Raw genomic sequence first — 25364 nt, forward strand, 5'->3', positions numbered from 1 at the left:
TGTGAGGAAGTTGTGGCTTGGTTTGGCTGGTGCTGAAAAAATGGGAGGGCAAGGAGCCCTGAAATAAATTACTGGGAAGAGAACAGCAGTGCTGTCATAATAGAGCCTGCTTTCCTTCCCTCCCTCCTTCCTTCCGGCCTTCCTTCCTCCCAGTTATCTACATCCAGTACTACAAAGGAGGAAGCACCATGCTAAAACACTGGTATATGGATGAATGTGCTTGCTTCCAAAAGCAATAAATCACTGACTTTTCCCACTTCCCTCACAGATGATTTAAGCCAGAAATTAAAGCCATTGGGTGAGGCAGAGCGAGAGTTTATTTTGAATTTGAAGAAAAAGGAATGTGACGAGAAAGGTTTTGACTATGATGGGAAAATCAATGCCTGGGATCTACATTACTACATGACGCAGACAGAAGAACTCAAGTACTCCATAGACCAAGAGATCCTCAAGGAATACTTCCCAATTGAAGTGGTCACTGAAGGCTTGCTGAACATCTACCAGGAGTTGTTGGGGCTTACGTTTGAGCAAGTGGCAGATGCTCATGTATGGAATAAAAGTGTGACACTTTACACTGTGAAGGATAAAGCCACAGGGGAAGTTTTGGGACAGTTCTACTTGGACCTCTATCCAAGGTACTGAGAACCACATTGTTGGAAGGGAGCCTAGGGATTGGATTCCTACTCAGATTAAGACTCTTCTCTTCCAGAGTTCTCATGTATGGTTCTTAGTGATGGAAGTAAAGATGTGGGCTCTGAAGACAGAGTGTCTGGCTCCATCACTTACTAGGCAACTTAGTGCCTCAGTTTCTTTAGCAGTATTATAGGTTGGACGAAACAGGAATATTAATTCTACCTGCTTTGTAGGGTTGTAAGGATAAAACAGTTGGTTAATTATGTACAGAACATTAACTAGAAGACTACCCTGCATATAGCTATTGCTTAATAAATGTCTGCAGCCATCATCGTCATTATCATCATCTAGTTTGTTCACTACACTTAATTTAAAATTGGCCCCCAAAATATTTATTATTCAGGTAGTCTGTCTGCCAGTACTCATCAGTCTGTGGCCACTTCCCTGAGTCCGGCTGAGAGGCAGCAAAATACAGTAGGAATAACAAAATCTTTGTAGTCATTCAGATTGAGTTGGGATTCTTAAGTGACTTAATCTCTTTGAGACTCTGTTTCCTCCTCTGCAGTATGGGACTGGTATTCCCTTTATAGGATTGTTTCGTGCATTAGGCTATATATGCATATCACCCAAGCTAGGTAGTCAGTCATTGGTAAGAATTGAAAACATTATTGTCTCTGAAACATGTGGTAACCATGGACTCTGTAGCGCTTCATCAGACGTGAAAAGATTTGGATCACTTCCTCTCTAGGCTGCTTTCTAAAACAAAGCCAAAAATTACCAATTCATTTTTACTAACTAGGCCAAAGGAAATTACAGTAACCCCCTACTTTAGTAGCACAAACACGTTTTTAACCCACAGACTTTGGGTGACTTTGGGTAGATGCTGGGAAGCAGCCTGGATAACTGTGTCATCCAGACAGTGGACAATGGTGCCTTATCCCAGTGTTTTATGGACTTACTTTCACTTTCAAAATGATCAAAAAATGAGCCCTTGTCAAATGTAGATGGATCTATTTTTAATAAGAGTGTTAGCATACAATTTTAAGCCAAAAATTCCTTCAGGGGAAATCCTTCAACCCTGGAGTCTTCTAGAACTGTCCCCAGATTCTACTTCCAGGGTCAAAGATAGCCGTTCTTACCACTCCAGCCTGTGTCTCCCTGCCAACATATAATTGGTTTCTTTTGTACTCTGAGATCTAGCCTTTGCTAGCAGCACTGGTATGGGAATCAGAAGCTGATCTCTTGTGAAAGTAGTGACCTACTTAATATTCACTTCCTGTCACTTTCCTGTCACTTCCTAAAAGTGAGATGGAGTAACGTTTTTTCTCAGTGACTCAAGAAAGGATACTTGGAACAGGTTTAAGAAAAACCAGTTACTTTCTTTTTTAAATCACATTTCAATTTTTATTTTTACCTGCTTTGTAGGGTTGTAAGGATAAAACGGTCGGTTAATTATGTACAGAACATTAACTGGAAGACAGAAACCTACTTCTAGAATAAAGTCCAATTGCACATAGCTTTTGGAGAGACCATCTAGACTGTTTAGAATACTGAGATTCTCAAACAAAACCAAAAATACCCTGATGGTTCCAACATAAGATGCTCGATAGGGACATTTTTATTTTTTATTTATTATTTTCTTAATTTGCACTTATTTTATGCAGCATTTACTCCTGGGACGTTAAGTTTTTGTTTCTTCAGTTTCTTCTGGGATATATTTTTCTTCTGTGCAGCCTCCTGTTCTGGTTTAGGAAAAGTCTGCTCGTTCAGTAAGGATCATCTCAGTGTGGCAGGGAGAACTCAGACATGGATTAATCTGACCATGAGCCCTGTAAGCTCCATGCCGCATCTGGGGGGCTTTGTTCACCAGAGAATCTACATATAAACCCTCAAGATACAGCGTTTTACTCCCTGCATTTTTAAGCATGTGCAGTAAAAATTCAGCACTCTTCTTGGGCCACCAACCCTGTGTCCAGCCCCACTGTTTGGCCTGGGCAATTACCAACTCCACCATTGTAGCGACGGAATGGCGCCCATTTCTTTTGCAAATTAGCACCCTTCAGATACTTGGTGACTTTTGGATATGCATACCCTTGATGGCCTACGCAGTTTCACGTGTGTTATAAAGTGAACATGAAGATTTGAACCTCTTGATTTGCAAGATTTTGTAGGATTTTCTGGGTCAGGTGAATAGCGAACCATTTACAGAAATCATCTCAGGCCACTTAGGGGAAGAGCGATAGGGACATTTTTAAAAATCACCATCATTTTGTAGACAAAATGTGAAAAGGCAAAACGTCAGAATAAAGAATTCTTTAAAATTAAATCAAGTTTTTTTTAAAGGAAAGATTAAAAACCCCTCAATGCCACTGATTTTTAAATTGATAGAAAATCTTTGATTTTAAGCTATTCTTGGACTTTAAAAGGTCTCCAAATATCTCAACCCTTGTCTGTCTAACACAGTAGCACCCATACTACTCTCAAGTGAAGAATATGCTTTCGGGGGAAAAAATACGCTTTTGGCCTTTTATAATGTACTAAGAGGTATAAAATAGGTTAAACAGGTCCAGATTACTTTAGTTTTCCCCCGTTAAAAATAGGGTTTATAGATCTGTTTACACATTTACAGCTAACTACATGAAATTATTCTAGAAAGCACCAGTTAGCCCATTGAACCACCAGAATCTGGGCTGGCTAAAAATGTTATCACATTCAGTGTATAGCTTCTGGTGTATCTGCTCATGGGTTCTATCCCCTCTTCTGTCTGCCTTTCCTTCCCATGTCCCTGCTCAGTGCTGTCTCAGCCTCTTCAGTAGGTCTCATTTGTAGATTTGGGCACACACTGTGTTCCTGTCCTTCCTTCAGACAGAGAGGATTTTTTTCTGTTCTCTTTGCCCCGGCAGTGGGTTTTCCCCAGTGCGTTTAGGGCAACAGTCTGTTGACCTTCCTCCTGGAAGCAAAGCAGTGCTTGATTCCTCTGTCCAGGCAGCTGCTCCCTCTCACCCTGCCACCGTCTTTCTGTGTGCCCCCAGAGAGGTTCAGGGAGAAGACCATGCAAACGGATGCAGAACGACCTTTTCTATAGCTCCCAGTGGCTCCCTGTTTTTGCTGGTCCACCATGGCCTTTAACAATTGGTTAAAAGACTCTTCTTACTGGTTTCTGCAGTATTTGCCACAGGTAAAAAAGTGCTTGCTTCCTCGCTTCCTCTCTCCTTGGAGGCATCTGTCTTGAACTGTAAGTTAGTTGATTGCCTTCCAGTTCGTGATGAATTCAAGAAAAGTTGTGATTTGGAGATTGTGTAGCATATTGTTGTTGTATGGATAGGAGCAATGCCCTTTCCAGCTTTATACCTCATAATGGGAAGCTGGAAAAAGCTCATTGTTTGTTTGGTTTTTTTTTTTAACTTGAATAGCATCAGCAGGCAAAACAGATTAATAAGGAGTCACCAAGAAAAGATAATATTAAAAAATTTATATATCAATCAAAACAAATCAAACTAAAAGTTCTATCCCAAACCTGAATGTACTGTTAGTCTTCTGAGCAAAAAAAAAGAAGACAGAAACCTACTTCTAGAATAAAGTCCAATTGCACATAGCTTTTGGAGAGACCATCACTGATACCCCATTGTCCAAGAACAGAGAACTTTATAGTGTAATTTATGCTTTTTCCCAAGCTAACTAAAAGCGTTCTGTTTCAAAAAGGCCTGACTAGTTTATAAAATGAGCACATTTAATTGTGAATACCAATTCTTCCTTTCTTGAATAAAAGGAACAACCTTATTGTCTGGCATTTGGTTTTTTTAATCAATTGTAATTTTAAGAAAAATCTGCTTAGTAAATCAAACTATATCTTTTATCTCAAGTTTGCTTTAACACAATTTAGTGTTTAGTGACACCATCTTTGAGGAAGAAAAGCAAGAGCCCGTTAAAGTAAACATTGGGCTCTACACTAGGTGTGGTGTATATTCTTGATTCTTACGTTAAGGTTTTTCAACAAAAGAAACCTTGGAAATAAAACTCATGTGAAGTGATAGTGGGGTTTTTGTTTGCTCAGTTTTAGTTTGTCCATTTTAATAAAATGTTGACCTCCTTTCTCAAGGGTGGATTGCATGTTTCAAAGTGTCCTCTGGTATCAAATCAGACTTCATGACTGAGAGAGGTCACAGCAGTGTTCTAGCTACAGAAGAGTGTTCATATCTCACCAGTGATGCTTCTGGTTCCCAGGGAAGGAAAGTACAACCACGCAGCCTGCTTTGGTCTCCAGCCTGGCTGCCTCCTCCCTGATGGAAGCCGCATGATGTCCGTGGCTGCCCTTGTGGTGAACTTCTCGCAGCCAACAGCAGGCCGTCCTTCTCTTCTGAGGCACGATGAAGTGCGGACTTACTTCCATGAATTTGGTCATGTCATGCATCAGATTTGTGCACAGGTGAGTGATTTTTTTATTGTAAACCTACCAGTTGTTTTTCTGGCTTTTTTTTTTTTTTCTACTGCTGTTAAGTTCCTCCCCTTAACATGTTTTTTCGGAAGCTGAACACGCTCAAGAATGTCTTAGGCCAGGCGCCTGGGTGGCTCAGTCCGTTAAGGATCTGCCTTCAGCTCAGGTCATGACCCCAGGGTACTGGGGTCTAGTCCTGCATGGGGCTCCTTGCTCAGTGGGGAGCCTGCTTCTCCTTCTCCCTCTCTGCTTACCCTGCTTGTGCTCACTTTCACTCTGTCAAATAAATAAAAGTCTTTTAAAAAAAAAAAAAAAAGAATCTCATAGGCCTTCTATAAAAACAGAATTTTTCTTATTGTGTCCTCTTACATAGCGTATTTCTCACTCAGAGGTTAATCCACTGATGAAGGATCTTCGTTGAATACCACTCTATGGAAAAAGAAGATTATCTGTTAAGGGTTACAGATACTCTGTTTTTTCCTTTTTATTCTTTTCTTCTCCATAGGAATTTAGTGTAAGTTTCACAGATAAACTGTGCTGTAATCTCTCTCTTCCACTTATTAATGCTTTGTTTAGTTGAGTGGTTTTCAACTGTCTCAGACTCTTCTCCTTTTTTAATAATAAATATGTTGAAACACCTCCATTACTAGCCTCAAATTAAAATCATAGATGATGTAGTATAACCATGTGGAGAATTTGCAAAAAAGGGTGTGTGTGTGTGCGCGCAGTGGATTGCAACTGATTTCCCCATTTCTGAAAATGAAAAGTACATTTTTTCTCAACTTCATAATACAGTTCAATAATCTAAGCCCACAGTATTAGAGGATAAACCATGTGAACTTGTTAATATTTAATGTTATCTGACATAAGAAAACATCGAGTTCGTAGTTCAGCCTAACAGTTTAGAAAACTGATATTAATAGAAATGGAGGAACAGTTTTCCAAATGTGAAATCTGTATGCATCTCTAAGGGCAAACTTTTTAATAAGAAGCTTTTTATTAAAATAGTTTTCAATTTACAGAAAAGTTGCAGATAGTACAAAAATTGCCCAGGTACCCCTTATACTGTTTCATCTTCTGTTAACATCTAGTATTACTGTAATAGATTTGTCACAGCCAAGAAGCCAGTATTGCTACATTACTCCTAACTAAACTCAGCACTTTATTTGGATTTTACTCATTTTTCCCGAACAGCCTTTCTCCATACAATTTTTTTCATTGATACAATGTCCTCACTGAACATAAATACATTTTTATGTTTTCCAAATAGTGATGTCTGGACATGGGTCTGTAGTAAGACATAATGAAGTCTTCATTATGAATAACCCTGAATCCAGCAGCAAAAACTACAGACTGATAAATGTGGTTTGTGTTGTCAACTCAAGCCCTAGACTGGTGTTGCCAACTGTCTTGGTTCAGGTTGGTGTAGCAGAATATCATAGCCTGGGTGGCTTAGAAGCAACAGAAATTTAACTCTCAAAGTCAGTTCTGGAGGCTAAAAGTCCACATCGAGGTGCTGGCAGATTTGGTGTCTTGTGCCTTCTCCCTCTGTCATTACATAGTGGAAGGGTGGGGGGGCTCCTTGGGACCTCTCTTGTAAGGACGCTAATCCCATTCATGGAGCCTCTGCCTTCATGACCTCATTACCTCCCAAACGCTCATCTCCTATCCTCACACTGGGGATTAGGTTTCAGTATACGATTTGGGGGAACAGAGACATTCCTTATTGGTCTATAGCACCAGTGGTGACATGATTTTCCAAAATGGTGAATGTTTCTTGGGAAACTTACAAACAAAAAAGCAGTCTTGCTTTGATTGACACAGGTAATCCCAATAGTTAAGAGTCCTGGAAATTAAAAGTGGGTACAAAATACTTCACAGAAATATGTTCAGTGGAGTTAGTTTCCGGGCTCGCTTAATTATAGATTTTTCACTTATGTGAATATGCAGTGGGACATATGAATGGCGTGCAGCATATGGGACAATTTTTTTTTTTGTCCTGACATGTGCAGTTCAGTCCTGGACATCTAGCATCCCTGGCCCTCAGAATAGCCACTAATCATCATAATGACCAAAAATGTACCCACTCAGTTCCAAAGTGCTATAGTCACTATTGTTAAGAAACCGTTAAGTTCTTTCAAACATTTTATCTTTGCATTCTGGTGTTTCCATGTTTATTTTTTAAAAATGGGGAAATAAGATATGAATCTGTTCAAATAAGTCCTCATACACTGATATAGCCATTTCTATCCTGTGTTTAATCCAAGGAAAAGAAATCTTCCAGAATAACCTAAATTTTCTTTCTTACATAGTTTTAAAGTACTTTCACAGCTATAGGGTTCCTGAAATATTTATTTTCAATCAGTGTCCATTCTATGGCTGTTTCCTTTAATTAGAATAAATCTGATTTCCATTTTTCTAAAATATTTTTATGAGTAATTTAGAAAAGTCAAATACCTTTTCAAATTTCAGACTTTTGTAATATTACTTAGATTATCCAAGATCCAGTTATATATTTGTACATACATAAACTATAGCCTATTTTTAGAATAGTGCATCTTTTTTGGATATGAGGATTCTGTGAAAATCTGATTTAAACTGTGGATACCCCTTCTAGGAAAATGTACATACAACTCATACAATCAGATTTTTAGATGGGATTTCAAAGGGCTCACAGATTCCTTGAAGCCCAGACCATATTGAGTTCCAAGTTAAGAACTCCTGGTTATAGCAGTTTCCTCCTTATTTGTGTATTGATTATCAGCTAATGATTTCACAAGAAAGTAACTTGGTATCTTGATCACATTTATTAAAATAATAGTGGTTCTTGGATAGGGTTTTCAGTGCTCTTGATGTGTGTGCTCGTTTTCAGACACAGTCCTCTTAGAACCCAAGTATCATATGCTTACCATGTGCTCATAATGCATTTCTCTACCATTCCGTTATTCTCATGATCTTTTATGTTATTTTTGATCCTTTGAGATAGCCACTTTTAGTGCTGGAAAATAATGTTCCTGGTATTATGTCATTTTAGAGCTCTTTGACTCATGACTGAAATATATAAACCATATGAAAATATATACATGAATCAGTATATATACTGATATACTGATGACAGTATATATGGTGATGATAGCGTTTGTATATGATATCTCTGTCTTGAAACAGTGGGCTATATTTAATTCTTAGAGTTTGCCTAACTTCCTTCATGAACACAAAATGTGTCATATAGTTAAATAGTATGTGGTACAATACCTTGATTGGTCATTTCCTCCTGAGATTATCTTTGAAAAATCTCTTTTTGTCTATTAATTCTTTCAAATGTACTGTAATGTTTTAAGAACTTTTAAAGATATAAACATTAAATTACTATGTTGTACACCTGAAACTAATATAATATTATATGTCCACTACAGCTCAATTAAAAAATTTTAAAAAGAACTTTTAAGTTAATTGTATATGGAACCAATAATCAGTACTTTTGTCTCAGAAGTAATAGGCAAAGAACCACTTTTCTGCAGCTTATAATAATTTCAGAACCTTTTGTATTGACCTAAACTGGGTGGTAGTGAATAAGGAGCTTAATAGCTTCTGTGTTTAGTAATACTTTTGACTTCTTTGAGAAATATGTGAATTAAAAATTTGCCATACAGGGGCACCTGCGTGGCTAGTCAGTTAAGTGTCTGACTCTTGATTTCAGCTCAGGTGATAATCTACGCATTGTTTGATCAAGCCCCACATCAAGGTTCGCACTGGGTGAGGAGCCTGCTTAAGTTTCTCTCTCTCCCCCTCTGTCCCTCCCTTCCTCTCTCTCTTTCTCTAGTTAAAAAAAAAATTTTGCCATACACATCCATTAGATTGATTTTAAGATATGGCAGCTCAGTGTTTGGGTTCCCCACTTTGGCATTGTGCAAGTGTGGTGACCAGAAGAGCTCGTTGGAGCTTGTCATAGTAATATTTAAATGGGACTGCAGGAACACCCAGTTTTCAAACAGTAGGTGCACTAGTCAATACGTCTACTATTTCATCATTCAGGAGATGAGTTTCACTCATATTTTCTTGTGTTGATACTATGGGGCATATAATTTTGAAGATAGCAATCAAGAGGTAGTATCTGTTTTGTTTCTTGACGTTACTGTGGTTTGAGCTCTCAGTAATCACTGGCCTTTTGAACTTAGCTAGAAAAGAAGAGTAATGCTTCTTAACAGCTTCCATAATGACATGTGTGTTGGTGTGCACATTAGTAGTGAGTTGTACACTGTTAGAGATCATTATTTTAAAGCAACACAGGGCGTGCCTGGGTGTTGCAGTTGGTTAAGCATCCAACTCTTGGTTTCAGCTCAGATCACGATCTCGTGGTTGTGAGATCGAGACCCGCATCGGGCTTCATTCACAGTGGAGTCTGCTTGAGATTCTCTGTCCCGCTCCTGCGTGTATGTGCACTCTCTCTCTCGCTCTCAAAAAAATAAAATAAAATAAATAAGTCTTAAAGCAGCACAGAATCACAATAAAGCCTTACTAATTAAAAGTGAAAAGGATGAAAGGGCAGAAAAACTTCAAATTATGTAATTCCAAATAATGTGTTAATTTGGTCAAAAGGCTAATAGAGAGCTTCTTGTCTTGTAAATAAACCCTGAGGTACAGGGGTCAGGAAGGCACCCTAGTGTTAGGATAAGAACTGCCTTAGGGGCACCTGGGTGGCTCAGTCGGTTGAGCATCTTGACTCTTGGTTTCGTCTCAGGTCCTGATCTCTGGGTCGTGGGATCAGGTCCCTATGTAGAGCTCCACGCTCAACAGGGAGTCTGCCTGGGATTCTCTCCCTCTGCCCCTCCCCCAGCTTATACATGCTCACTCTCTTATAAGTAAATCTTAAACAAAATAAAAACAACACTTTATTAAAAATCCTCCATATGCTTGTGGGCCTGTTTGACTTTTAGCAAGTTATTACACTTCTTGAGCCATCTCATTTTTCTAATTCATAAATGAGGACAACAGTGCTCATACCTACTTCCCTGGGTGCCTGCAAGATTTAATAATATGTGAAAGGTACTTGGGAAAGCATTAAGTGCCATACATATTTGAAGTATTCTTCTAACTATATTTATACATAATTCAACCCTTTGGGGATCAATACATAGCACACGAGTCATAATTTAAGAGGAGGAAAAAAGTTGCCATGAGGCAAAGTACTGTCACCTCCTGTTTAAGAAATTCACAAATGCCTACCCTCAGTAGATTTTTGGGTAAAGATCTGTGGAAGGTGATTAGAAACCGTCTGATTTAGGGGTGCCTGGGTAGCATAGTGCTTAAGGCTCCAACTCTTGGTTTCAGCTCAGGTCGTGATCTCAGGGTCGTGACAAGGAGCCCTACCTCAGGCTCTGTGCTCATTGTGGAGTCCGCTTGGGGTTCTCTCTCTCCCCCTCCCTCTGCCCCTCCCACTCATGTACACTCTCTTGCTCTCTTAAATAAATAAATCTATTTAAAAAAAAAAAAAAGCCAGCAGGTTTGTGTTTGTTTTTCTGTTGTTTTAATGTTTATTGCCTATTTGGAAATTTGATTCCTGAAGCTAGAGCAGCATGAGCAGTTTCGAGTATTGTGAATGGTGGGAAATGAGTTGAAAAGAATGTGGGTTTGTTTAATCTTCAGTATTAACACCGAAAAATAGGTCCTTGGAGGAAGCCAAGAACAAGCAGGATCAGACCAGCCAAGACCATACCTGGTTAGGCAAACTGGGCAGACTAAGGAGGCTAATAGCAGCCAAGATTTAGTGAGCACTGACCACATGCCAGACACTGTAATCAGTGCCTTACCTTCATTTATTAATTTTACCCTCACAGTATTTCCTGAAGTAGATTTACCAACCTACTTCTCTTATTAAACTATTATTCCCCCCATTTCCAAGTAGAGAAAACTGAGACTCAAGAGGGTTGGGTTGTTCGCCCACAGTCTGGTGGTCATGCTCTTCACCACTCTGTTGCCTGTAACCACTTTCGTGCTCTCAGTCCACGCCCTGGAAACAGCACTGTGTCACGTGGTCAGAATTTGCTCTCCCAAGTATGTGTCCCAAGTCGGATGGACTCTTTTCTCCTTCGCCTCCTAAATGACATTCCCTCTAAATCAACCACACGTAAGCATATGCGGAATGAATGAGTTTATCTAGTTCCGCATTTCCCTCTGGGTGAGGTGACCTTTCAGCTTTAGTCCTCAAGTACAGTAAACACTTAGCAGCAGCCTTGCCTCTGCTCCCTACCCCCGGCCCTGCACAGTGAGAGGTTCCATCATCAGTGTTAGAAGTGATTATTTTCAGAATCTCTTTTTTGTTATTTTATTTATTTGTGTGTTTATTTCCTTGTATATACACACATGTGTACACAAAACTAATGCTTAATGTTAGCTTGCGTCATGATCTCAGAGCCTCAGGCTCCATGCTGGGTGTGGGGCCTGCTTAAGATTCTGTCTCCCTTTCCCTCTGCCCTTCCCCACTACCCTACCATCACCACCACCCCCGCCCCAACTTGCACGTGCAAGCGAGCGAGCTCTCTCTTAAAAAAAAAAAGTAGTATTTAAGACCTCTGCAGATTGTCTTTTAAATCATGGTGGTGATACTGATCTGCTGAACTATAGGGCTGCTGTGAAGATTAATAAGCAAGTTAGCAAAGTGTTATTCAGGGTCTCTTTATTACTATTATTACTTCCATTGATGGGTAGGGGTATGTGAAGTTAAAAGTATGAACTTTAACCCCCTATTTGTGGCAAAGTCTGGGAGACAGTGGCACTTCTCTTTTTTTAATGCTTTGTTACATAAACATCTGCAGCATCCCTGGATTTGGGGGTAAATCAGACAGGTCAGGATATGGAATGACGCTAGGAAATCAATAGGGGATCACCTCAGACAGCCAGAGTCCATTCTCCTGGGGCCGTTTCTTCTAAACACAGTACACTTACTGATATCAGCAACTTCTTTTTCTTTGAGTTGGGATTTGGTATCATGAATATAAAACTTCCGTTGCAACCGCTGAAAGCATTTGGTCACTTAATTAGAACAATAATCTATTAAGACTTTGGTCTTTAAATACACCAAAAGCTCACATGACTTTTGAGCTTTAGTTTATATAATTTTGCTCCAGCTCCTGTTGTGTTGTCTGAATTGAGAAGTTAATCCCTGTAACATCAAATGATCTGTTGTGAAAATCTGTAACAGTGTATATTTTAGGCATCCTATTTTCTGTTTAAAAAGGTAATAATGAAAAATCTCATCATTTTAGACAACTTTCTTCCTCTCAAGAAATTATAACCAAACAGAAATCTAAGTTTACTTTGTTTTCTAGGCTTTTATTGTCAAAACCTTTCTTGCAGCAATAACGCTCTAAAACATTTTGAAGTGTCACCTGCAAAGTGATTTGTTAATCAGATTATTTTTGTTTATTTCACAATGCTCTGCTTTATCTGGGAAGTAAATTAACATCAGTAATTACTGTAGCCTATAATCTGCTATATATTCATCACCTTCAAATTGTTCTTACTGAAAACTATATTATATAAAGGACTTTTTAGGGTTCTTTGGAACCTACAGTTTAAAACTAGGGAGTGGTGTTTGCTGGCTGGTCAACAGTGAGTAATCATTCAGCAGTAGTGCTGTTTTGAGTGTCAGACCCCCAACAGGCTACTAGATCCTAAGACTTGTTCAGGGTTTCTTTGTAGACTTAATACAGTGGCTCACTGTGGATTCCTTTCTTTTTAGAATTTAGTCGTTTGCTGGAAATTGAGCTTTTGAATTTCGTAGGTTCTTTGTTCTCCTCATTTGAAAAATATTTAAATAATACTGCTCAAAGGGCACACAGAGAAACAGCGTGACTGACTTTCGGGAAATTAGTAAGCGGTAGGGTTATTTTTAGCTTTTACTCCTTGCAAACATTTCCTTTTGTTCTTTAGAAGACATTGTTGATCTGTTCATTCATTTGCTGTGCTCTCTCCCCCACCACCCGATGGCTTTGGACAGAATAAGCCTTCTCTTCTCTACTCTGAATGACATAACTGCGTTAATTTTTATTTTATTCAATTTTAGCTCATGAGTTATTCATTTGTTCATGTTTTTCTAGGTTCTGAAATACCACCACCACCGCCTTCAAACACACACATACATTTTGTTATTTGGGGTTGATTTGCACCCTCATTTGCAAATGTTGACGGCAAAATATTCACACAAGCAGAATATACAAAATGTGTATTTTTCTTAAAATAATTGTGTAGTGGTCGCTGATGGTGTGATTTATTTGTCTTTATTTGCTCTGTTACTACTTATTTAAAAACTGTAATCTTTAGAAAATCGTGCAGTCAGTATGACAGAATCCCAAGTGCAGGACAGGTGGTCACAAAGGCTGACCTTTACACCCAGCCTCAGGTTTGGTCCTTGAAACATCTTCCAGTATAGAGAGGAAGTAGGATTGCTAAGAAAGCACAGCTGAGACCTCAGTTTTGCTCTTCTTATGAAGGCAAGTTTGATATAAGACTTTTCTACTTTAGATAACGTCCAGGAAGATCTAGCCACTTTGTAACATCATAATGTAACCTTTTATGTTTTTCATTTTTCTTATAAGATAGAGAGGCACTAGAGCAATTGTGGTTAAAACCGTGGGTTCTGGAGTCAGACCACCTGGTTTCAAATCCTAGCTCTCCTGTTAATCTCATTATGTTTCAATTTCGTTACCTCAAAACAGAGGTTACAGTATGTACTTCATACAGTCATTTTGGAATTTGAATCGGATAATCCATAATGCCTTATGTGGTAAAGTCTCAATAGATGTCGGCCATTATGATTATTGTATCAGATTGTTTTATCTAAGTGTAGGATGTTTGTTATTTTAGAAGATTATATGCCAGAAAGAGGCAAAATATTCAGTTTTCTGGAACCCTTGCTTCTTTCCTGTAAGAATTTTTTATTGGGATGTCCTCAAACACAGGTGGCCTCATTCCAGCGCCTCATGAATTTCATCCCCTTTGGCCCTTCAGTATTTGCAGCTCTTCATATCTAGAATCAGCGCAATTATAATAGGAAGTCAAGCAAAACATTTTTTTGCATAAAGAGAGGAAGGCAGAATGTGCAATGGCTCTGACATCTGTGCTTCTGCCCTGGGCCAAAAGCAGAATCATTCTTTGCTGCTGATGCGGCGTCCCAGCTGCGGCATCCTCCGGTGCTTAAGCCCTTCTTCCTTTCCCGTCTCTGCAGAGCCGCAGGGACAGAGAAGTCAGGGAGGGGTCGGGGTGTCGTCACACATCTGAAGAGGGAAACAGGACAGAGGTTCAGGGAAGGACAGCACAGCGATACCCCCCATTCTGCAGATGACCCAGTTGGTTTAATGCGGAATCTCCTCTGCCGGTGGGGTTCTGTGGATGGTGTGCGGGTTCGAAAATATCAGCCTATTCTAGTGAATTCCCCTCTTTTCTGAGCAAGAGCTTTTCTGACATCTGATTCGACAATTTACTGAACTTCACTTTTTTAAAAAAAAACTTTTTGAACTCTTAGCCCACACCCTCAGAATAAGTCCTTTATTTTAACAAGGGATACCTTAACTCCTGAGTGTATCCTTTGTCCAGGAAACGATAGCCGCGTTTCACTCACCCCACTTGCCAGCCGATCCGCAGCTCTAACTCCCACTGAAGTGGCTTGTGTTAAGGTACCCTCTTCTATCCTGAGAGGTACGACGAGGCTTTCTACAGCACGGTTTTCTTAGAATCACTTATTTAAAGTTTAGAACACAAAGCATAACATACATGCAAACGATATCTGTCTGCAGTGGTGTCATTTAACTCTTTGATTTTGATTAAAACTTGAGTAGTTAAATAGAGTGACATGTGCCCCCGGAAAAGCATGTATTGAATAAGTAAAAGGAAGCAAACAAAAGAGAAGTTGGGAGAAATTGTCTTAAATCTATTCATTTTTGGGGCACCTGGGTGGCGCAGTCGTTAAGTGCCTGCCTTCGGCTCAGGGCGTGATCCTGGCGTTCTGGGATCGAGCCCCACATCGGGCTTCTCCGCTGGGAGCCTGCTTCTTCCTCTCCCACTCCCCCTGCTTGTGTTCCCTCTCTCGCTGGCTGTCTCTCTCTCTCTCTTAAATAAATAATTAAAATCTTTAAAAAAAAATCTATTCATTTCTAATGGAAAAAATTTTTAAATATTTTTACTTCTAAAGCATAAGGCTAGTTTTAACTCAGACTGATTTTTGTTTTCAGTTCTGTTTCCTGATGATTGTTCCAAGTTTGTCTATGATTCAAAAGAATGAAATATTAATTTAACATAGAGTACTTGGTGGTTATTTTTCAGGCTGCTTGGCTATTGTGTTTTGTTTCCATTTAAATTTGAAGTTATCCTAACCCTTTATTCAAAGAGGCAGTTGACTCTGATTCTGACTTAAGTTTTGGAGGGTCTTTTTTTTTTTTTAAATATTTAAGTAATCTCTATACCTACTGTGGGGCTCACGACCCCAAGATCAAGAATCGCATGCTGTACCAACTGATCCAGCCAGGTACCCAAGTTTAGAGAGTCTTAATTATGATTCATCACATTTTCATTCAGTGCTTTAAAAAAAGACCTATGTGTTTGCTTTCTAGACTGATTTTGCACGATTTAGTGGAACAAATGTGGAAACGGATTTTGTAGAGGTGCCATCACAAATGCTTGAGAATTGGGTATGGGACATGGATTCCCTCCGAAGACTGTCAAAACATTATAAAGATGGAAGCCCTATTATGGATGATCTGCTTGAAAAACTTGTTGCTTCCAGACTGGTCAACACAGGTATGACTTGTAATTTTAGAAAAGGAAAATACATTAGAATTGCTTAATAGAGAATTGCTGGCCTCTTCTTCTATAGAACTTATTTCCCCTTTAATAATGATAGTACCCTCAGAGTGCTAACCTGGGGAGGGAAGACTGCTAAATATACTGGGATCGCGTCCAAGAAAAAAAGTCCACCCCTTCTAAATCTTAAAGGAGATACCTTGCTCCCATTCTGTACTGTGTACTACAGGCATCAGTTTTCGAAATCTTTGATCTTGTGATATTAGAACACGTAGTTCTCTCTTCTCCAAAACATGCCCAAACATTCTTATGTTATTAGGTCTTCTGACCTTACGCCAGATTGTTCTGAGCAAAGTCGATCAGTCTCTCCATACGAACGCATCGCTAGACGCTGCAAGTGAATATGCCAAATACTGCACAGAGGTCTTAGGCGTTGCAGCTACTCCGGGTAGGTAAATACCAAGATGTGGATTCACTTTCTCCTTGGGGCGCAGGGTATACTCCTACCAACACTGCCAGGGAAGGCAGAGTTCGTCAGGCAGCTTACCTCACGTAATTTGTTTCTGATTCCTATAATCAGGCCGTGACTTTCAGATAAGCTTACTCTGTCCGTAGGAGTTACCCTGTCCAAAAGTGCTTAAAGGAAAGGTGGCTCCAGCTCTGCAGCATTTTAGTGTAATCAGGCATGAGCAATTGGCCTCCACCCCAGAGCAGAGAAAGCCATTCACGTTTGGCAGCACCCACCTGACTCCTCCCTCCGTGTATGCACCGCGACTTCCCAGAGATTTCACTGAGAAATTGGCAGAAGGGGCAGTTTTAGAGAGAAGCACAAACTTCTACCTTGCTTCTGTTTTTGGTTCTGAGATCGGTTAAGGCAGTTTAGCACTTTGTAACTCAGTATTTATGGCACTCATGGGGGTGGGTGAGGAGGTGCACACACGTGTGTGTTCACGTTTATAGTTATATATTTGAAGCCAACATGTAGTTGTTCACGTATACATAGTTTGGTAACGAGACTTTTTTCACCGGCGAAGTCGTTATTTAAATGAATCCATCGCATTCATAGTGATACTAAAGGTCAGAAGAGTGAACTGAGTCAGTCCAGGCTCCTCACTTCCTTTTGTGATCTGTTTATAGTGGAGCATATACCAGCTTTGTGCCTGAGGCCACTTGGACAAAACCCCCTTTTTAAAAGTAGCCCTCGAGGTAGACAGAGTTGGTAAAACCTTTTTAGCTTTTTAAATAAAGAGTTCTTTCTCAGTAATTATGAACCTAAAATAAGTGCCGTTCTGACACATTTTAGATAGAAAGAGTTGTGACAAAGAGTAGGCTTACGATCAGAGTATCTGTAAGACACATGTCTAAGGGATAAGAAAGGACTGAGCAGTTCTGGAACACTGAGCTCTCTGGTGGGTGTGGACAAAGCCTCTGAAACTATTGTTAGGCATTCCAGAGCTTAGGGCCGAAACCATCTCCGAGGTTGAGTCATCGTAGCAGAGAAGTTTGTAAACATCTTGGCCAAGGACACAGGTAAAGCCAGGGAGTACAGGTAAGATCCTGCTTGTCTCTTCTCCCCAGTGTCGGGGCTCCGCATAAGGAAACCTTAGTCAGTTGATAACCTGATTAACATTGGCCATCACGTTGATTGAAATGTATCTTTCTTTAAAGGCACAAATATGCCGGCCACTTTTGGACATTTGGCAGGGGGATATGATGGCCAATATTATGGATATCTTTGGAGTGAAGTATTTTCCATGGACATGTTTTACAGCTGTTTTAAAAAAGAAGGGATAATGAATCCAGAGGTACTGTATTTTCTTTTCTCCTTTTGTTAATTTTGCAGTTGCTCCCTCCCCTTTATTTCATAGTGTAAAATATTAATTGCACCTAGATTTTAGAATAAGAGATTTGGTAACAGCTTTTAACTTTTAAGTCTTGCATCTTTTCATATCATACATCATTAAGTTGCAGTGCACAGGTGATTAACTCTAATTCTATAAGTTTAAAAAAAAAAACCTGCATTTTCGTGCTTATTAACATTCCAATATATTGCATAATTAAAATTCAAAGCTTTGTTTATGCATTTGAGCATTTATAGCAGCTAGTTTTGACATGTGCGGTACAATGTTTTAGTTTTATAGGAGGTTGGGAAGGAAAGGTAAACTCCTTCCTGATAGAAATAGTCTGCATATGTTCTGATATTCTCTACACAGTTTCTTTATACATTTTCTGTGGGAGGTATCCTTTCTCTGTAGCTGGCATACCCCACCTACGATGTAGTTTGCAACCCAAATGCCTCTAAGTAATTTAAGCTGCTTCATTAACCTGAGCCATTCCTTTCTGTGTACAGTGAATTGACTGCCAGGTGGCTACCAGCCAAACCTTCCTGAGTTACAGTCCCCCAGTCTCCACTCTTGTTGAAGACTCAGCTGTCAGATTATTTCTAGGGCTGATACATTTTCCAGTATGCTTTTTATTCTGTTTGATTCAGAAGTTAGAAGAACAAATTTTCAAAATCAGGCTCTCTGTGCTTATTTTAACCGACTAATTTGTTCTCCCAAACTTTGTTTCTGGATTGCGTAGTGCCTCAAACATATATGGTGAAATACATTGCCGTAATTTACACCACCATCCCCTCCCACCCCCCGCCCCCCAAAAAAAACACCTCCAGGACACCTACATTCTATACACTAGCCTTTCCAATCATACCATCTTCCATCCCACCCTACCCAGGCTCTTAGGTTACTATACACCTCCTTCCATTCCCTGGCCAGCCTGTTACAATGGTCAACCACTGACTGTTCTCATAAATATCTTGACTTCTGCATGACCTTGTGCCAAGTGCCCAGCCCTGGATTCCTCCACCATCTCACTTAGAGATGGTACCCTTGGGATTCAGAGTTTTCTGGAGAAGATTGTAGTGAATCCATGTTGCCCCACTACAAAGTCATGCTATCCGAACTGTCTGGACACCCAGTGTTACTCTGCTGTCCTGTCCACCTCCCTTATCGCGTTCCCCTGAGTCTCTCACTACCTCTCTGCTCTCCACTAAGAAAAGTAAAGTCATCAAGACTGAGTACTTCATCTTTTTTTCTCCTTGTATACTTCAGTACTTATCTTCTTTCCTTCTGTGTCAGAGATGTCTCTCATACCAAGCCTTACTGGTTTGCTGTCTTGGGAAAAAACTGGGGCTATTGCTACTGACTCTGACAACCCTATTGCTACTACTCAGTTGTTCTTTTTACCTAATTTCTCACTGTAAGAAACAGTCTTGGCGAACCTTTTTTATCTGGCTTTTGCCTCTACCAACTGAACTGGAAAGTTACTCTCTCTCCAGAGTTACCGCTGATGACCCGATGGCCAACTTCCTAAGGCTCTTAACTACTGGGTTTTCTTTTTATTTAATTCCTGATTCTTGTTAGTCCTCTCCTTGTTCACAGTCCTTAGCATAGCCATCAAATCCCTTCCTTACTTCCCAGAATTCTGTGTGTGAGCCAAATTTGTGTGTTCCTGTAGGTCGTTGCACCTTCGCAAATTTGTTCATTCTCGTTCTTCCACCTAAGATGTGTGCCTTCTTGTCTATGCCTCTTAAAAATTTTACCGTTCTTTTTTTTTTTTAATTAATTTATTTGACAGAGAGACAGCGAGAGAGGGAACACAAGCAGAGGGAGTGGAGAAGGAGAAGCGGGCTTCCCGCTGAGCAGGGAGCCTGACGTGAGGCTCTATCCCAAGACTGCAGGATCATGACCTGAGCTGAAGGCAGACGCTTAACAGCTGAGCCACCCAGGTGCCCCCAAAATTTAACCATTCTTAAAGACCCTACTAAAATGGCCACTCACTTATGAAATCTTCCAAATCATTCAAACCAAAAGTGGCCTTTCCATTTTTTGAAGAGCAGAATGGACTTGAGCTTGAGGAAGGGGCTTCAACAAGCTTTTTCTTATATCTGGAATTTTTAATATTAACTGTTACACAAAGCGGAAAGAAAAAAAACAGGTTATAAAATATTTTGGAGGCGCCTGGGTCGCTCAGTTGGTTAAAGTGTCTGCCTTTAGCTCAGGTCATGATCTCAGGGTCTTGGGATACAGCCCTGCATCAGGCTCCCTCCTCAGCGGGGAGCCTGGTTCTCCCTCTCCACTCCCCCTGCTTGTACACTCTTTCTTTTTCTGTCAAATAAATAAATAAAATCTTTAAAAATAAATAAACTAAAAAAATAAAATGTTTTGTACCATAGAATGTAAATTTTTATTTTAAAATATATGTTTAGAAAAAGAGTACATCAAATGTTCATTCTTAGCATCGGGTGATAACTTGATGAGTGATTATTAAATATTTTTCTGTGCTTTCTGTGGCACTTTTCCTTATTTTTATGTAGAGCACATTATTATTGCCGAAATCAGAAAACAATGATTAAAGAGACACTAGGTCTAGTTATACAAAGGTACAATTATGACCTGTTACTGGCTCTTACTAGTTGGTGAGGCTTCCTGGCATAAGTGCTAACAGTACCTTTTTCAAGTAAGCTTCCTCACTCACCTCCTCTGTGCTTCCACTCACACAGCCACATCTCCAGCACCCTCCACCGTGACCGCTTCTCTCCCATCTGTCAACATGACAACCAAAGTTCTGATCCCAGTGGACCCCAAGGAACTTGCAAGTCCAGCAGCCTCAATCCCTGCCACTATGCTTCTATGTACTTCCTCTTATTCTCAAGCTTCACAGCTTGGCAGACAGCCAGACTACTTTTAATTTAAGACCAGGGACCTGGGTTGAACTTGGAGAAAGCAAAATTCCCAAACAACTTGGAATTGTTGCCTTGTGGTGTTAAAAACAGTTTTCAGTTTTACTGTAATTCTGGATTTGACATTGCTGTATATTATTCATTTTATGCCATGAAGCTAGCTTTAATCCCTCCCGTTTTCTTTCCTCTCGAATACTCTGGGATATCATATCATTTCTTGCTCCCCTGCTGTCACAACAGTAGTGAATCTGGCTACAGTGACCAAGGGGAAATCCCTTTGCATCCAACCCTCACACTCTTCCCTGCAGTAGCAGATACTAAAATGGCTTTTTAAATAGCCATTTTGTTCCCTCCTACAAGTGCACTGTTTGGTTTTGTTTGCTCTGGGTTTTTTTTTTGTTTGTTTGTTTGTTTGTTCGTTTGTTTTGCAAATGTTTGCTTTAAAGTAATACCTGATTTACAAAATTCAAATATCCACTTATTAAAAGTTAATACTTTGGGGGCACCTGGGTGGCTCAGTCATTAAGTGTCTGCCTTCGGCTCAGGGCAAGATCCCGGGGTCCTGGGATCGAGCCCTTCATCGGGCTCCCTGCTCAGTGCGAAGCCTGCTTCTTCCTCTCCCACGCCACCTGCTTGGGTTCCCTCTCTCGCTGGCTGTCTCTCTCTCTCTGTCAAATAAATAAATAAAGTCTTTAAAAATTAAATAAATAAATAAAAGTTAATACTTTGAGACGGTAATCCCATTCTACAAAAAACATCTGTCATTATTACAGGTTTGTTGTGATGAAGAGAAGGACTTTTTTTTAAGTTTACTTATCTATTTATTAATTTTTAGTAATCTCTACACCCAACATGGGTCTTGAACTGACAACCCCAAGATCAAGAGTTGCATGCTCCTCCAACTGAGCCAGCCAGGTGCCCCCAAAGATTTTTTACAGTATAAGGAAATACTGAATTTGATCTGAAGTCCTGAGTATCAGAGCAATCACAAGATCTCACACAGACTATGTTGTCTCAAGGCCCTCACCCTCCCTAATATGTTTTATATCTTTTTCCTCATCACTGAATTCTGCTATATTTTCTAGAATTACATAGTTTTTAATAGAAAGGGACCAGTTATTATTGCCCAGCATAGTGAATCAAAAAGACTTTCCCAAAGCCATTATAAAAATTCTGTAATAAGGATAAATAATAGACTCTAGAAACTTTTCAGTAATAAACCACAACAAAAGCAAGAAAACAAATAAAAGGACACCTTGAAAGGAAGGAGAATTAGACTGTCTTAGGTTTCTTAATAAGCATCACAATTGAGTACATATTGGTACCACTGTAGCTATATAAGGTTGACATCTTTTTTTTTTTTTTTTATTGAGGTATGGTTGACACATAATGGCATGTTAGTTTCACCTAGGAAGTGTTTGAATCATTTTGAGAAGATAGTGCTGTGGCCCTTTGAGGAATCAGAGCCTGCTATTCTCAGTCCTCAGACTCTAGAGAGGCTGTAGACTAAAAGATCACATGCCTTTGACATTATTGGTCCTGGCCATTGATATAAACAAACGAACATCTCCAGGCCTTCTCTCTGTAACCTCTTACCATCCTGCAAAGCTCAAGGTCTGCTCTGAGAAACATTCCAGATCTTAGCAAGCCTAACTGTAGAAAGTGCCCTACTCACTGGGAAAACAATAATAGGAAGGGTCAAATATAAAGCTTTTTTTTTTTTTAAGTAATCTATATACCCAACGTGAGGCTCGAACTCACAACCCCAAGCTCAAGAGTAAGATGCTCTCCCAACTGAGCCAGCCAAGCACCCCAAACCTATAGTCTTCTGAATACCAAATGTAGCAATAGCATATTTTATGGTACAATGGTTTCATTCTGTTTTGAAGATTTCTATCAAAGTATTAGAATTGGCCACTTATCTATAATAGCCAGAAGTTTGCTACCTCTGGTTTTATTTGTGATTTTCTCTCATCTTCATTGTAAATAGATAGACCATCTTAACTGTTTAGTTTGTTAAATATATTCTAAAGTCTTTGTTTCTAGTAGAATATGGAGAAGTCTCATTATCAGACAAATCTTTTCCTTCTCCAGCTCTTCTTTTAAATAACTGTGGAAGGGAGCTGCTTGGGAATAATTCTTTCCGGCAAGCTCTAGGGGCTCTTTGAAGATATCTTTAAGGTCACCAAATGTAGTTTCAAAATACAGCAGCTAATCATAGGGTTAAAAAAAATGGGGGCATTTTAACTAGGGCCATTTCTTTTTATAAGGCAACTTCATTGTGGGAAAATTTCCTAAGAGGTAAGAGACATTGTGGATTCAAAGACAATTATATTATTAAGCTAGAATTATCTTCCACCTCTTTTGCATTTAGAGAAATTGCTAACCTTTGTTTTTCCGTCAATGAAGAGGGAAAAAAAAATCTAGTATCGCTGTATTTTAATCTGTAATGTAACTGGATCTTTACATATAATAACAGACACAGAAACATGATGAATTTGGGGTTAACATGCAAGAGAATTACCTGACAGAGAATGTGCAATATAAAGCTAAGTGTTCCAGTGCCCCTCAATCAGAATTCTAGGCCCAGTTCCTGCTGTAATGTGTTGCTAAGGGAGAATATGAAATTTCCTCTCCTGCAAGTCCTTCCAAATGGATTAACTTCTGCTTCAGCTCTCCGGATGTACCACCCCCAAGCTGATTTTTCTTACACTTCAGCCTTTTCCAATAGACTTAGATTTTGCCTGATTTGAGGATAAAGGAAGGAAATGGAATTGATTTCCAACTAACTTCTTACATATTTACAAGGCCAGACCTTCTAAGTCTCGAATCCCAACCAACTGGAAGCACTTTTTCTTCCTTTGTGTTCTTACAGCCCTTCTCTGTATTTCTCTTTGAACCCTAATAATCTGCTTGGTTAAGTGTCTATTCCTTTATCTCACCTCCTAGATCATAAGACCCTTGTAATAGGAGCTGTTTTGTTCATTTTTGTGTGTCCTCTGCTTCAGAACTATTACATTTAATTTTGGTCGTTCTCCCCATCCACCTCCCCTTCCCCCAGTACACACTGGCTGCCTTTTTATTTTTTTCCTGATCTCCCTCCCCATGAAAAAAACTTCTGTCTACCCTCACAAATTGAAACTTTGCTTAAGGTTTCCAGAAGGCCTGTTCGAATGGAGCAAAGATTCCTACCCACTGTTCTTGTTCCCATCTCCCTGACTACCAGCACCAGTCTTTGACTCTCTTCCTTTTTCTTTGTTGTTGTCCAAGGTATTCTTTTTCCACCCACGATCTCCCCACCCTCATAGAAAACAAAGGGTGTGCTGTTGGGAAGGAGTTCACAGATGGGCTGTGGAGGGAAACGTTCAAAGTCCACTCTTAAATTCACCCAGTGAGCCTGTGGGATGCCTGCTCGTCATCACCTGTGCTCAGGTGGACACTCTGCCCTGATGCCTGTTACTCAGAGTAGGAAAGAGACAGCTCTGGCTCTCCTCCCCAGAGTCAGTCACAACAGGAAGGAGGGAGGGTTGGAAGGCAGTGGAAGTCTGCATGTGCTGCCTCACGGATGCCCGAGATAGCAGGAGACCCAGGCTGTTGGCCATTTATACATTCTCATTACTGACAGATGATGGCATCCTTCCTTCAAGTCATATTGTTCTTAAAATATTACCCCAGGGGGTGCCTGGGTGACTCAGTCGGTTGAGCATCCAACTCTTGATTACAGCTCATGTCATGATCTTGTGGTCATGGGATCGAGCCCTGGGTGGGACTCCATGATCATTTCGGAGTCTGCTTCTCTCCTTCTCCCTCTGTCCCTCCCCCCAGTTTGCACACACACTCTCTCTCTAAAATAATTTGCTGAACAAATCTTTAAAAATAAATAAGTAAGTAAATAAATAAATATTACCTCAAATAAAGGGTACATATTCTTAGATAAAATGAGTGCCTGGTCTCTCCTACTTAATATTCCTACTGAATTGGGGAGTCTCTTTCTTATTAATAATGGAGACAAAGTCTTGTGCTTTTTTTAGCTTTATTAGGAGACAGAACTAATATTATGGTGATGCCAAACCAGGAGTGCATCTGTATCCCTGCTCTATACTTGAGACACTGAACGTAGGGCCAGTGTGAGAGGGGCAGAAGTGATCCCTGAGGATTACTGAGAGCCCCTGGCTGCCGTGTGTTCATTAGGGAGGAGGCAGTGTACTGAAATCATTTCTCATTCCCCATCAGCTAAGTGAGGGAGGCATAGTCCTACTTGACAGGTAAGGAAACCAAGGCCCATGGCCACAGAGCCTAGGGTGAAGCCAAGATTCAGGTTTGGCCCTGACTCCCAAACTCCTGACCCTTCTTTAGAAAACACCCCTGTTAGAGAGGACTTGGACAGTCGCCAATAGATACACTCTCATCTTCCATGATTGAAAACCACACAGGTGACTAATGTTACTCACCTTCATGGAATAGTTAATAGAAGCTCTTACTATGTGCAATGCAGATCGTACTGAAGGATTTTTTCAGCATGAAAAATCTCCATGGTTGTCTTAGAACTTCTCTTTCTGCTTTGCTCTCAGTTCAAGTTTCTTTATTATGTAAACAAAATAGAATAACTCTGGGCAAAGACTCCTTCCACCTGTGGCATAAGTCTCCGAGACGGTGTTCTCACACCCAGAGAGCCAGTACCTTCGGAAAACACAAAAATTCACTTAACTTTTCTTTTCCTTTCTTTCTTTTTTTTTTTTTTTTCCTTTTTTTTTTTTT

At 39.9% G+C, this 25364-nt stretch overlaps 1 protein-coding gene across 2 annotated transcripts in view; it reads left to right on the plus strand.

Annotated features, from left to right (window-relative positions):
* Window positions 1-25364, plus strand: part of NLN (neurolysin) — a 97976-nt gene that overhangs the window by 68496 nt on the left and 4116 nt on the right. For both annotated transcript variants that reach the window (XM_026498879.4, XM_057307431.1), the window contains exons 8-12: window positions 269-635; window positions 4858-5059; window positions 15676-15862; window positions 16185-16313; window positions 17534-17670. In XM_026498879.4, coding sequence (XP_026354664.1) covers window positions 269-635; window positions 4858-5059; window positions 15676-15862; window positions 16185-16313; window positions 17534-17670 — 1022 coding nt within the window. The remainder of the gene's footprint in view (window positions 1-268; window positions 636-4857; window positions 5060-15675; window positions 15863-16184; window positions 16314-17533; window positions 17671-25364) is intronic.

This window comes from Ursus arctos, unplaced genomic scaffold (assembly GCF_023065955.2).
Source record: "Ursus arctos isolate Adak ecotype North America unplaced genomic scaffold, UrsArc2.0 scaffold_5, whole genome shotgun sequence".
Taxonomy (NCBI): domain Eukaryota; kingdom Metazoa; phylum Chordata; class Mammalia; order Carnivora; family Ursidae; genus Ursus; species Ursus arctos.